The sequence below is a fragment of the Macrosteles quadrilineatus genome, unplaced genomic scaffold (assembly GCF_028750875.1).
Source record: "Macrosteles quadrilineatus isolate MER2022 unplaced genomic scaffold, UCM_ALF_1.0 Scaffold_6__1_contigs__length_79288215, whole genome shotgun sequence".
Lineage (NCBI taxonomy): Eukaryota > Metazoa > Arthropoda > Insecta > Hemiptera > Cicadellidae > Macrosteles > Macrosteles quadrilineatus.
Window position 1 is genome coordinate 5,202,574 of NW_026542599.1, and position 15,395 is coordinate 5,217,968.

At 37.1% G+C, this 15,395-nt stretch overlaps 1 protein-coding gene across 1 annotated transcript in view; it reads left to right on the top strand.

The window, feature by feature from the left end:
• Positions 1–2,305: 2,305 nt before the first annotated feature.
• LOC128996973 (leptin receptor gene-related protein) overlaps positions 2,306–15,395 on the top strand; it is a 34,846-nt gene continuing 21,756 nt past the window's right edge. Inside the window, exon 1 of the mRNA XM_054422540.1 lies at positions 2,306–2,358. Within this exon, the coding sequence (XP_054278515.1) occupies positions 2,321–2,358 (38 nt within the window). The 5' untranslated portion in view covers positions 2,306–2,320. The remainder of the gene's footprint in view (positions 2,359–15,395) is intronic.

Consider the following 15,395-nt stretch of genomic DNA (forward strand, 5'->3'; position numbering starts at 1 on the left):
CCTTTAACAGGAAAGTACCCACAAATCTCTTCCCATAGGTGCAGCAAACAAAGTAAACAGGACAGGTCCAAGACAGCTGCCCTGTGGGACTCCTTTAGACTTTTCCAAGGGGGTGGAGATCTCAGATCCAACTTTGGTCTTTTGGCATCTTCTGTTCAAGTAGGAGTGAAACCACGACACTACCTGCTGGTCAAATCTGTAGTGATACATCATGGCCAACAGTATATCGTGATCAATAGAGTCGAAGGCTTGCGAAAAATCCAGCATTGCAAGAGAAGTACACCTCTTGTCAGCTCTAGCTTTTATGACATCATCACAAAGCAGTAACAGAGCAGTCGAAGTACTGTACCCCCTACGAAAGCCAGACTGTGTTGCTGGAATTATTGACTCCAACTCCAGGAACTCAACCAACTGAGAGACAACAATAGTCTCCAAGACCTTGGAGAGGGCGGGTAACACAGAGATGGGGCGAAGATCGGCCAAAGAAGAGGGAGCACCAACTTTGGCCAGAGGAATGACAATGGCTTCCTTCCAGTCATCCTGAAACACCCCCGTAGCCAACGAAACATTCAACAGGTGCGTGACGGCCTCAATACAGTACGGACTTACCATCTTTATCATGCTGATCGTTATCTCATCAATGCCAACAGCCATAGAGGTGATCTTGTTTATGGCATCTTTAACTTCTCTTGCTGTTACTGCTCTAAAAGAAAATGTGTTTTCTACACTCTGAGAAATGTTATTTAAGTAATAATCAAGAGTTTCAAAGTGAAATTGAGAGCCTGTCTCCATCATTGAAAAATGTTTATTAATTTCATCTGGATTTCTAAGAAATGATGGGAGTTCAGCATTTTTTGCCTTAATTGCCCCACTCATTTGAATTTTTTTCCAAAAATCCTTTGAATTTGAGCTTTCTGCTAATTCTCTCTGGAAATAATTTCGTTTGGCTCTTCTAATATCACTGTTTAGAGCATTTCTAGCTCTACAGTATTGATCTTTGTCCATGTCATTTCTAGAAATCATTAGCTTTTTCTTCCAAAAGTTCTTTTGCTTTGTGAGATCTATAATATTTTGGTTTCTCCACGGTGCTTTCTTTCAAGTAACTCTTTTTGTTACTATTGGGGCATTTCGATTAAACATTTCTAAAATGGCAGTGGTTATGAAGTTCAATATAATGTTTACATCATTCATGTTTTGGACTGTGTTCCATTTAACCTGGGAAGCACACTTAATCATATTCTCTATATTAAAATTTGAAAAGTCTCTGTAAGTGATAAAAAATCAATTTATGGTCAGAGACTCGGACACCACGCTTATCATAAATAATTACTGACATGTCTCCATCTTGAGTACCTAGTCAATCTGATTGTTCACCAATCCTTATATGTGGATCAGTGTGGACGATGTTTTTGTGACTCTCGTGGGCTTATCAACCAGCTGCCAAGGATGAAGGTCATTAATTTTTTTGGTTAAGAAGCGGCTTTCCGGCTGTGAATTATCTAGCAGATTTATATTCAGATCACCCATTACAATTATATTGTCCGTAAACCCAATCATGTCATGGAACACAGATAAAAGGAAAGGCTCGATATGCGTGTAATGGGTATCTCCATGTCTATATACCACACATATGCAAAATTTTCTACCTTTTACATTGACAACACCACAAAAATTGTCCATAGGATACTGTAAATGAACTGTATTATTTATCGTAAAGAACAAATTAGGCTACTATTTAAAATAATAGTTGTTAAGCGCAGCAACGCGCGCCGGGTAACTGCTAGTCACTTCTAAATTTAACTATCAACAATTACAATTCAATTTAACTTACCACAAGTGGAAATTGGACCTACGGTAGGCTTAGATTGTTTTTAACTAGCCATTATGTTAAAATGGCTTAAGCAGGCTGCAATTTGTATTGTGCTTATTGGTGCAAAATGTATTAATTTCAAACAAAATGTACATTGGGCCTACTGAACTAGACGGCACTTATTAGCACGAACGAATTGTCCATGAATATGTTAAAACTACTAATTGAAACCAGGAATTCTGAAGGCCTACTTTATGAATATAGTGATCTCACTATAGTGGCAGCCCTGTCAGTTGTTAAGCTTAGGTATAAATAATGTGTGATTATAATAATGTTTTGATTAGTACAAAACGTACATAGCCTACTTGTATAGTACAAGTAGGTACTGGTGCTTCGTCACTTTCTCATTACTATAAAAATATTCTCTTACAGACAGTTGGTTATGTAGGCCTTCCATAAAGAACATTTCTAAAGCAAAGTTGCAAAATCTAATTATTTTCTTTTTGTTCCATGTTTCTGCTTTGTCATCGGATTGAACTACAAACAGCGTAAGTAACTTTCTTTATTTTATTTTTAGATGCGTTCTGACTTTGAGTATTAATACAACAACTAGAAATTCCATCACCATGTTAAAGTTGTAGCTAGGTTTTTAATAAAATTTGTCTTAGTTGATGTGAGCCGAAAGTCTTCTGTATCCGAAAGTCAATGGTTCTGAGCTTAAACACAGTATAGCCTTAATCATCCGATCTTTGGTTATCCGGCCTTCCATGTCACTCGACCCTTCCTACGTACGATAGACAATAGACAATGATCTTTATTTACATGTTCGTTGAGAACAGTACATGCGTCAGAATAGTAACAAAAATTTGTGGATTTAATATGTTGTTAAAGCTGGTTGTCAAGGAATTCTTTTTCTGAGTAGAATGGCCTTTTTTGCAGCCATGTTGTTAATTGGTTCTTGAAACGGTGAGTTGGTTCATTTCTAAGTTGTTCTGGTAGGTTGTTGAAATACAGGGCCCTTTATGTGTTTACTTAGGGTTAAGAAAAATACTAGTTCCCATGTTTATAGGTTTAATATCCATTCACACAACACTTTTAATCAGTTCCTTTAGACGTGCCTTATCATAGGTTAAGTAAATGTAAAAATAGTTACCATGTTATTTCATTAAGATTATTTAATAAGCTTAGCAACAATGCCAAAGAATTAGACCTTTAGGCCCGATTTCACCAAATTCTCGCTAACGATGGTTTAGTTAATCTTCAGTTAAAACTAACCGATGATTTAAACCACAGTTAAGGAAATCTGGTTTCACCAAAGAAAACGCGTCATAACTAACGCTGGTTTTATAAACGAGAGTTTAGCGTAAAATCCAGGTGGCGGTGGCAGTGAACTGTCATAATACCGGGCTGTTATGAGAGCAAGTAAACATAACCTAGAAAATAAATCAGTGTTTATGAGGTAGTGAAAACAAAACTGAGACAGCAATCTTACAGGAGTACAATAGATTCTGAGCAAAAAGAACAAAATAACATTAGAAAGCAAGAATAAATAGCAATACAATTAACATAAGTAAATAAAGGCAAAGCAACGTTGATCAAACATATTTAATTGAGGAACAAATTGATTGAGTTTTGCGACCGAGTCAAGACTCAAAAGTCAAAATCTAACTTTTTACTGGGATGTTCAATATTCTGTTTGTTAACTAACTAGTTTGGTACATTTGAAGTAGTGAAAAAAAAACTGGAGTCAACAGAATTGCAAGAAAAATACACAATAAAGATAACACCAAAATAATGATTTTCTATAAAATACTAGCACCATGACAATTTAGATTTAGATATTGTACTTAATTACGTCTGACCGAACGCAAAACAATTGTTTGAACGTTGGGTTAGGGTTACCCAAAACCGGAAAAAGGAAAAGGGAGCCTATTTTTTTTTTTTAACAATGAAAAAATAAATTTGATAATGTTGGTAGAAAACACTCTTTTTAGCCGGGATAAAAGAGTATGGCTCTTGATCGCCAATCAGTTCAACATGATCGCTGATCACACTGTGATCATCACAGAGATGAGATACGCCTTAACTAAAAACCTTGTGGGATAACCTAAAGCAATGCACTATGTGGGATAGCCTAAACACAAACCACTAAAGTGGTTTTTAAGTCATTGCCTAAAGAAAAGGACCAAACGTGGTGATAGTTCATGTATAGTAAAAAATCAATTTAATCTTTGCTTTGTTATTAAAATCATTAACTCTTTCTCTTATCCACCTAGTTCGGCGAACAACATAGGCTACTCTTCATCTCCATCACTTTCAAAAGCTAATTCGTATCCTATTCTCTTCTGCCATTTGGCCTTTACGTATAAACTAAACTTAAAGCCAGCTGATATTTACTTAACGAAGGATTAAAGAAGTTAACCGGTCAAAATTGGGCAGTTAATTATCTAACAATGGTTTAGTCTAAACTAGCTCTTACGGGTGGTGAAATCCGATTTCGTCAGTTAAGAGTTAACTGCAGTTAGAGCATGGTTTAACGGAAGTTTAAGTGTTTGGTGAAATCCGGCCTAAGTCATTTAAAAAAAGAGCTCAGGACTGGTTACTTTTAAATCCTTTTTATGACATTGTGGCGTAATGGAGCCACATTTTGGTGACCTGGTCATGTGATTCAAGATCCAGACCAAATCGTTCTTGCTGGAAACGTTAACTGAACACATTTTCTTAATGCAGAGGAGACAATTTACCGCAATTCACAGGCCCCAATAGCCAGCTTTGATGATCGTTTGATTAATTAATGCATTTATATCACAGAAATATGTACTTGGTTCAACATATGAAATAACTAATATATAAGTTGACTGGACACAACGTGAACTAACATCTGAATTAATGACTGATAATTAATGATGCAATGAATGATATATTGGATTTGGTGTGATGATCTGAAATTACATATTATTTAATACTACTACTACGACACAATACCTTAAGGGGGCGTCCCCCCATTTACCAAAAGAACTTAGCCTTCTATGATGTCCGAAGTCAGGTGCACGACAGAGCGTTTTCTCACTCCTCTTACCCGCCTGCTCCCTGCGCATGCGCGAGCAGCGGTAGGGGTTGAGATTGGCGGGACATTCAAACAGTGTTGTGTTGTGGAGATTGACTCCACAAGATCTCCCCCCCTCCCCCGAGCAGCTAAGAGGAAGAAGGGTGACCGGCACCACGCTCTGCTACCACTTGTGGCGTAATGGAGCCACATTTTGGTGACCTGGTCATGTGATTCAAGATCCAGACCAAATCGTTCTTGCTGGAAACGTTAACTGAACACATTTATTAATGCAGAGGAGACAATTTACCACAATTCACAGGCCCCAATAGCCAGCTTTGATGATCGTTTGATTAATTAATGCATTTATATCACAGAAATATGTACTTGGTTCAACATATGAAATAACTAATATATAAGTTGACTGGACACAACGTGAACTAACATCTGAATTAATGACTGATAATTAATGATGCAATGAATGATATATTGGATTTGGTGTGATGATCTGAAATTACATATTATTTAATACTACTACTACGACACAATACCTTAAGGGGGCGTCCCCCCATTTCCCAAAAGAACTTAGCCTTCCATGATGTCCGAAGTCAGGTGCACGACAGAGTGTTTTCTCACTCCTCTTACCCGCCTGCTCCCTGCGCATGCGCGAGCAGCGGTAGGGGTTGAGATTGGCGGGACATTCAAACAGTGTTGTGTTGTGGAGATTGACTCCACAACATAGAAAAATATTTTAAGGTTGACGAAGTTAACTTTTAATGTCCTCACATTTCCACATTCTTTTTTTTATTTGTAAGCATATGTATTAGAATAGCCTATTTTGACTTGTTTTAGGCTTGTTTTGTTTTGCCTAAAAATAGACTGTTTATGTAATAGCTGAATTTTCTTGACTTTTGACTATTGCATTTGTTGTAAATGTTGAAGGACAATAAAACCTTTCTGATTTCTGATTTCTTTGTAGGATGGCTTCTTTTCGAAGAGACTTATATGGTGAGGTGGTATTGCAAAGCTTGAGGCGTTCCGTGTATTGTGGTGGTGAATTTCTCTGTTTCTTGTTTGATTTGTAGAGAGGGCATGGAGAATTGCCTCACGGATGTAAAGTGATGTTAGTGTAAAGATTTTTAGTTCCTTAAATGCATCACGACTGCTTTCTTGATATTGAAGGCCTGCTAGACATCTTATAGCTCTTTTTTGTTCGATAAGGACTCTTTTTAGATAGTTGTTGGATGTACTTCCCCAGACCACTAGACCATACCTGAGGTGTGACTCGACCAGGGCATGGTAGGCTGTTTTTGCGGTGTCCAGACCACCATAACCTGCTTCACTTGCCTGATGACATGAATGCCAGAGCGTAGCTTCTTGCAGAGTTGGTCCATGTGCTGTTTCCATGTCAGTTTTGAATCCATGATAATGCCGAGATATTTGGTACTATTTTGTGCTTCTATCCCAGGGACGTTTGTGTCTTTATTTTTAGTTGAGTAGTTTAGCTGAACAGTTTTCTTTTCATTTAGAGCAAATTCGTTTACTGTGCAATATTGTTTAGTCATGTTGAAGGTTATATTGATGTTTCGGTTTAAAGTTTCTGTTGATTTGTCAGTTAGTGTGATGACAGTGTCATCTGCATACATTGTGGTTTGGCAGTATTCTTGTAGCTGGTCTGGTAGGTCATTTGTTGGAGGAGGAACAGGACTGGTCCGAGAACTGATCCCTGTGGTACTTCTCTCCGTATAGGGACAGTTTCAGAATGTATTTTATGGCAAGTGTTTTTTTTTTACATGCTGAATCTCAACTAGTTGCTGTCTGCCATTAAGATAGCTGTGGAACCATTGTTTAGACTTTCCCTCAATACCCAGAGCTCCCAATTTTCTAAGAAGTGTATTGTGGTTAAGGCAGTCAAAGGCCTTGCTAAAGTCCAGAAACAGACTTGTGACTGAGGAGCCATCTTCTAGTTGTTCTATTATGTGCTCGGTGAGCTGTATTAAGGCAGTGGAAGTCAAGTGGATCTTCCTTTAAGGAAGCCATGTTGCTGGCTGGTGAGCAGCATATTTTGGTCTAGATGGGATATTAGTCTGTTAAGGATGATATTTTCAAAGATTTTAGAGAAGGTCGGTATAAGTGAAATTGGTCTGTAACTTTTAGCATCTGTGTTTGGTCCACTTTTATATTTAGGGTATACCTTGGCAGTTTTCAGCTGTGTCGGGAAGACCCCTTGTTTGAGAGACTTATTTATGGGTTAATCAGTTCATTTTTGCATGTTTTGACCAGTTTGGCTGATACTTCATCAGTGCCAGATGAAGTTTTTGGTTTAAGTGGGTGATTGCTTTTAGTACTTCGTTACGTGTTGCAAACTGAAATTTTAGTTTGTTATCTGTTAAAGGAGGAATTTTGGGGGTTCTGGTGTGTGTGTTGGTGTTGTTGGCCTGAAGTGTCCTTTCCGCAGCTGTAGCAAAAAAAAACTGTTGAAGGGTTTGCTATTTTGATTGGGTCCTGTAATGTCTCCGCATCTACTAGGAGTTCCCACTCATTTGCTATACTGGTACTTGATTTTCTCTCATTATTTATAACCTGCCAGAGTGCCTTGGACTTGTTGTCGGCATTGCTTATATAGTCGGATGTTTGAGTTTTCCTCATAGTCTTTAGTCTTAGGTCATAGTCCCTTTTTCTTGCTACGGTTCCTGCTTTATCTTCAGGTAGACCTGTGCAGTTTTCTTTTTCCAGGGCATTTATATAGATTTTTTAGTCTAGAGCATTCAGCATCCCAGCAGTTTTTTTTTGGTTGTGTTGTTTTTTCCTTGTCATTTTTACTGGGCAGGTCTCATTTAGTATTCCTTGGATAGCCCTGTGAAAGTTGTTATAAGATTCATCGACATCTTCTATGTGGTAGACTCAGTCCCAGGGTTGTTCTTGGAGCCTGGTTTTAAATAGATTTATGGTGTTTTTGTTGATAGTTCTTCTTTTCTCCTTAATTGACTTTGTGTTTTTTCTTATGGTAGTTGGAGAGTGGCAATTTGGGCAGTGTGGTATGAGAGTCCAGACAGGATAATGGATGTCAGGATATGTTTTGGGTCTATGTTTGTACAGATCCAGTCTATTGAGGTTTTAGTTTCATGTGTAGTTCTAGTAGGGGGCAGATTTAGTCTTAACAATGTCAAAAGAGGATAGAAGATCTTCAACTTGGATGTTATGTGTTGTTTGCATGTTCACCAAGGTTGTTTACATTTATGTCGCCCATGATGACAGTTTTCTTCTTTGTGCGGAGAGCATATTCCAGCTGGCTTGCTAGGATATCTAGCGCTTGTTCCAAATTGTCCCTTAGAGGCCTGTAGACTCCCATGACCTGGACTATTTCCTTTTTCAGTTTTATTTCGAAAAGAGCAGTTTCACATACTTAGTTCTGAGTCGTCATCACTTATCTTAAGTACTTTCATATACTTTTCCAGGCCATGTTTGGCATATCCTGCAACTCCCCCTTTCGTATAATATATTCTTGTGTAGCCTCCAATTAGGGTGTAGCCAGCAAGCTGTGTGTTTTCTACGTTTTCTCGAGAGAGACCATGCTCTGTAACAACTATGAAGTCTGGTTGTTCATTATTAAGGAAGTGTGATAGTCTTTCTGTTTTATTTGACAGCCAGTCTATATTTTGGTGGGCAAGGGTGAGTTGGTGTCTGGGAACTAGTGGGTGTTTTGATTGGTTGTCAACACTGTTTTTAGATTTTGTTATGTTGTTGCCGGTGGTTTGGTTGAGGGTCCTAAAAAAGAGGTTTGGGTGTTGCTGGTTTCTGTACTTGGGTTGCTGGTATCTACATGGGGTGGGATCAAGGTACTTCTAAAGGCTGGGGTTTCAGAGTGACTAATCGAGACTGATAACAAAACATCATGTAGAAGCTAGTAAAAAATCCGACGGAAGTCTTCATCATTATATAAATACAAGTTGACACATAAATTTTATTATTTAAAAAACACAAGTTACGAAACATATAAGATGATTAATAGGCCAGCCACATTTAACACGGGACAAACCGACACAGGTTACACCGCGGACACGGTAGAACTATCCATTGTCCAGTTGGTGACATTGACCTTGGGGGAGGGGGTACGTCAGCTGATAAAGACTTGTATTAGCTCTGTTGTCAATGCTTGCAATTCTATCGAATAAAATATTTGAACCAAAGTTTAGTTTTTCATTCAAGACGTCTTGAGGGGATTTTTTATTAGCTTTATAAATTTCTAGACTCTCTAAGACGTTCATGAGAGGGCCTTTACTGCATTTGTGCAAGATTTGTAAATTATTTCGGCAACTATTGACATTGTGATTGGTATTTATAAAATTTTCTGCAAATTTGGAACGTTGTAGTGACAGTTTTGGTTTAGGGAGATGTTCTTTAAACCTGGTGTTAAAAGAACGTCCCGATTGGCCTATGTATAATTTTGAGCAGTCATTGCATGAAAGTTTGTAAACACCTGTATCATCTAAATCATTATCATTTTGTTTACGGCTGTTTGGGCTCAAATGACGTTGTAGTTTGTTTGACGTTTTACTGGCTAAAATGATTTTGTGTTTCTTTAAAGTTTTTTTTAAAGAAGATATTATTATTATTAAAGAAACACAAAATCATTTTAGCCAGTAAAACGTCAAACAAACTACAACGTCATTTGAGCCAAAACAGCCGTAAACAAAATGATAATGATTTAGATATGATACAGGTGTTTACAAACTTTCATGCAATGACTGCTCAAAATTATACATAGGCCAATCGGGACGTTCTTTTAACACCAGGTTTAAAGAACATCTCCCTAAACCAAAACTGTCACTACAACGTTCCAAATTTGCAGAACATTTAATAAATACCAATCACAATGTCAATAGTTGTCGAAATAATTTACAAATCTTGCACAAATGCAGTAAAGGCCCTCTCATGAACGTCTTAGAGAGTCTAGAAATTTATAAAGCTAATAAAAAATCCCCTCAAGACGTCTTGAATGAAAAACTAAACTTTGGTTCAAATATTTTATTCGATAGAATTACAAGCATTGACAACAGAGCTAATACAAGTCTTTATCAGCTGACGTACCCCCTCCCCCAAGGTCAATGTCACCAACTGGACAATGGATAGTTCTGTCGTGTCCGCCGTGTAACCTGTGTCGGTTTGTCCCGTATTAAATGTGGCCGGCCTATCAATCATCTTATATGTTTTGTAACTTGTGTTTTTTAAATAATAAACTTTATGTGTCAACTTGTATTTATATAATGATGAAGACTTCCGTCGGATTTTTTACTAGCTTCTACATGATGTTTTGAAAAAGGATTTGACAATGGGTCTTTGTACCCGAAACTAGTCATCCATTGACTAAAAATAAGACTGAAGACGGACCAAGGTACGTAACCTATTATATATTCGAATATCAGTCTTGGTGGCAAAAATGTTTCAATCTATATGCTTCATGAAAAAATCATCCAAAGTTTCCTGGTCGCTTCGTATTCTTGCTGTCATAGGTGGAAGCCTCTCTTTTTAAATCAGTTTTTTAGAAGGAGTTTGGCTGTTTCTCCTGGTCATATCCGGGTTCAGTTTTTTGAAAGGAGTTTGGCTGTCTCTCCTTGTAGTTTCTTGTGTCAAGATGTCAGCATCACATTTCTGTTCTACACCATCTACCTGTAAGCCTATTTCTACATTGGCAGGTTCTTCAAGCCGAGCTTTGTTTTTGGCTACTTGGGAGAGATACACTGAAATGGTTCCTTTCCTTCCCAATTGGTTTTTTGCTCTTGCTTAGGTTGTGGTTTGTAGAATGAGGAAAACATCTCTTTAGTGGGTGTACTTTGTGTGACTGCTGATGGTTTAGCAGCAGGGTTTTGTTTGTTCACCTTGTTTGTGCAGTTCTTTTTGCAAAGTTTCCACAGAGCGTTCTAGTTGGTCTTGTCAGTTTTCAGCTGAGCCAGCTCAGTAATTAGAGAGGCACAGTAGTTGGGAACATAAAAATCGGAGTGATTTGTTTGTGTTTCTGAAGTGCCAGTAGGTTTTGGTGTCTGAGGTAGGTCCGTTTTGACATTTTGGTTTAGTTTCAGCTTGTTTATCATTCCACCTAATTGCTTAATTTCATTTGATGAGTTGAGTAATAGTTTTTCTCTTTCATTATCTTGTTCTTCAAAGGTTTGTATCATTTTAATTCTTAGCTGTCTTTCCTTCTCTAGTTGGAGTTCTACTTCATTTAGTGTTTAAACCAGTGAAGCATTTCGGGAGAGCAAGATTTCCTTGTCATTTTCAAGCTCTTCAATTTTTGCCTCAGCAAGGTTTACCTCAGCAAAATTATCATCTCTGAAGTCTTGGCATTTTAAGGATGAGAATTTTTGCTTCATATCATGTAGTTCTTGCTTTAATTTATTATTTTCTAACAGTAAAGCATGTCCAGCTTCCGCAGCAAGTGTGAGCGATGTCTCTAGATCATCAGGATTTTGTTCTTGTTCTTGTAAATCTTGTACTTTATTTAGGACATATCTGAGCTGCTGATTTTCTAGTGGAAGAACATTACTGTCTACTGTTGTGTTTCTGTCAGGGTTCAAGCATTTTGTGTTTGAGAAGGCATTTTCTGCTTCTTTTAAGGCTTTGTTTAACACTTTATTTTTAAAAATCGTCTACTTTTGGTTTCCCATATAGATCTTTACTTTGTTCATAACAATACATATCAGTTTCTCTAACGTCAGCAGTGTTGTTGTCACAAAAAAAAATCTATATATATAATACGTGAAGCCGTTTTTTTGTTAACGCAACTCCTCCCTTATTTGTGGACCAATTTCAACGTTTGAGGTGTCAAAAGATTCGTCTCAATATGAAGTTTTGCAATAAGGTTTTATAATTCTAAAATTCCTGCCCTTAAGAGCGTCAGTCCCACTCAAAGGTCTGGTTTTCCCCATAAGAAATACATAGAACAAATTAAAAAAAAAAAAAAAAAAAAAACAGCTGTTTATAAGAAGCTGTAGCTTTTTGGGAGTAAATATTGAAATTGTAATATTAAGTAGGTTAAGACCAAGTTAAACAGTTCAAATCAGTTTTGATGGAAGAACAGAAAATGCCTCAAGTTCAAAGAAGAAATATTAAACACGGTATTAGGACACAATTAATAATGAGATATTTTGTGCGTATGGGGAGAGTAGAAAAAGAGAGACCTGGTCTAACAGATACCCATCCAGATACACATTCACTTTGTGAGATGAATAATATTTGCCAGTTCTGCTATGCAACTTACTTTGGAAGTGAAAAAATATACGAAGCTCATAGTGTTGTCACGGTGGGAAAGTAAACTTGCCTAAATGTCAGATCAAATAAATGCATGCAAGAAATGTTTACTTCAGACACTGACAGATCGAGATATTTCAAAACATTTTGTTAAAATTACGTTAACCAACATTCAATGGTGTAGCTGCTTTAGCCTATTTAAAGCAGGTTATGGCTGTCCAGTTGGTAACCCCGAGTTTGTGGGTAAAAAATGGAGCACATGAAATGGTTGACATCACCCCACATTTCAGGTTACTCTACGGAGAAAATTCGTTTGATCGGGGGATGTCTCAAATCAAAGGAATAAAATGGTCCAACTTTAATTACTTAAGAAAGGGTATCAGTACGGTAACAGTGTTCTTCAATTCTCAATGCTGGAAAAACTTTGTTGCAACATATTAACTCGAATTGAGGCAGATCGTTTAGCATTCATTAGAAGTTATCAGTTAAAATCGAGAGCAGAAATGATGTAGGTGAACCTTGGTGACGCCATTAGAGATATTTAAAATTAGTTTCTAACAAGTTTTCAAATAACTCTAAGATGTAACTAAAGTTACTAGAATTTAAGCAAGGTTTTCCTCGGCGTTATGTTTCATACTAGGCGGCTCATTGAGCCGCACGGGTTCCCTAGTTACCTTATATTTTGAGATGCAATTTTTGTCATTTGTACAAATTTCAGTAATTTTAGCTGGCCAGTGTGGGTAGGCCTACCCTTTTAATTTTACAAACACAATTTGTCCGGTGATAAAGCTAGTTTTGTTGCTTATTATTACCATGTTAGTTAATCCAGTTGCTGATTCAGTTTTGGAAAGTTTGACTGGTTCTTTATGTCAGGGATCTTGAAGTTCAGGTGTAAAATTGTATCAGTTTTGAAAAGTTTGGCTGGTTCGATCTAGTACACAGTGAAAATGTGTGCTATTCCAAGTGGTAAACTGTACATCAGAGAACAGTTAAGTGGAGAAAATCCTTAATGTCTGCACTTAACACGTTCAATGCGGTTTCGCGATGGCCTACCGAGGCCGGTGACACAAACAGCTAATGCGCTGCGAGGACAAGTGCAAGAAAACTTTTAAATTTAGTTTAATCCAAATGAGAGGCATATACAGCGTCCCAGTGGTTGTGGACGTAGTTTTACAAGAACCCAACAGATAGCAGCACTAAATAATACTGCTAGCCGGCCATTGTCAAATGGAGGAAAAAAGCAGGGGAGAATTATCCGGATACACCATCAAAAAATGCTGCAAAAAAGCAGTCAAGCACAGTTTTGAGGTTAGATTCCTTTCACAATGCTACAGTACATTCATTAATGTTATTCTATTGCATGTCATTAGATCCAAGCCTAAACCCCACACTATGTGGGGTCTGTTTTTTTAGGGTTTCCGAGCCCAGCAAAGTGAGTAACCTAGTCAACCGTATCAGTATTATTAGTTCTGAAACTGTTTTATCTTTAATGTTTTTGAATATTCAGTCTATAAGGGACATAACCCTGGAATTAGATGTAGTCTTAAGCGATATTAAATACCCCCGCCGCAGCAAACCTGACGCCTAAGCGAATTTCCATTTGGCTGAATTGATTTTCAATTGATCTATTTAAATAACATTAGGTTTAACGAGTACCTAGGTTTGCTGCTACAAGGAAACTAATAAAGTGTGTGTTTCAAGTAAAATAATTATTGCTTAGTATAAAATGAATATATTTGCCAAGTTTGATCAAAAGATATCCATAAACAAGCAAACTACAACATTTTACAATATTCTCCATAAGAATAACATGGGAATTTAAAATTTACCATTTTTTTAGTTTTCTCCGTAGCCAATAACCGTACAAAAACACTTTGATATACTGAATTGTTTGTTTTTTTAAGCTCTTTGAGAAGGTTTATAGAAAAATTGGGAAATTTTGTGTTTTGAGGGTCAAAAGTGAGAAAAACCAATTTTTACCCCATAAAACCCCCCATAAAACCCTGTTCCCATGGTCCGATCATGCTGGATCGCGAACTCATTCAAGTTTATCCCGCCTTACACCTTCAAACCAAATTTCATCAAATCGGATAAAAATTACTCAAGTTATCGTGTTCACGGACACATATATATATATATATATACATATATACAAATTTGAACGAGTGGTGTTTTTGGCCTCTGGGGACATCAAAATGAAAACGTAAATCGGTCCCGGGCCTAAGTCTTACCATGAGACCTACGGTAATAGCTACTTCCCTATAGGGAAATTCGCTAAAATGATATCCTATGCATATCCGAACATTGGCTTAACACTGAAGAGATAGGCTTTTATAGACTAAAAGATTATCATTTGGCCACATACTATGCGCGGGACGATATGGTGCATGGTGGATCAGCTATCTATGTAAAAAATGGACTAAAATATAAGCTATAAAAGGTATAAAGTTACCTGAGTAAGTTACTGCCAAAGTGATCCTGTTTTTTCCTTACGGATTACGCGTTTCGAAGACTAAATCTTCATCATCAGATCTTGTACAAGAACATATACTATCACTTTGAAAAGGTCGTCAAATGTTTACATACAAAACACGGACACATATTATATACAAATGTTGACATTACGAATAAACTAAGTAGGCCTACCGACGAAAACTTATGATGTCCGACCGCACAGTTACAGGTGAAGGTCATGACTGAGATGCGGGAGACGGTCGGGCGGTGGACTTTGTACCTCTCGGTTCCTTATTCATCAGCTGTACTTGGTTTGTTATTAGAGTGTCATATAGAGCATTGGACTGGAAACTGATTTTGTCGTTTAATAATGTGTTAGGTTGAATTTTGGTTGATTTGTAAATTTCAAACTCTTCTAAAGCGTCCATAACATTGCCTTTGTTGCAGAAATGTAGAGGGGTTAAATTTGTGTTAAAATCACTGTAGTTATGGTTTTCATTTACAAGATGTAATGCGAAATTGGACTTGAGATTATTACTTGCTTTAGGTAAATGTTCTTTGAATCTAGTTTGAAATGTCCTGCCTGTTTGCCCAATGTAAATTTTGTTGCAATCGTCGCATGATAATTTATATATACCAGTTCTGTCGGCTGTATTGTTAACTCTATTTTGCGTTTCGAAGCTTTCAAATATTGATAGCTTTCAAAGCTATCAATGAATTTATAAAATTAACAAAAATTGTCTTACAACAAAACTATTTCACCTTTAATAATGAATTTTACACACAGACAGATGGACTGGCTATGGGATCACCCTTATCAGGAATATTAGCTGAAAT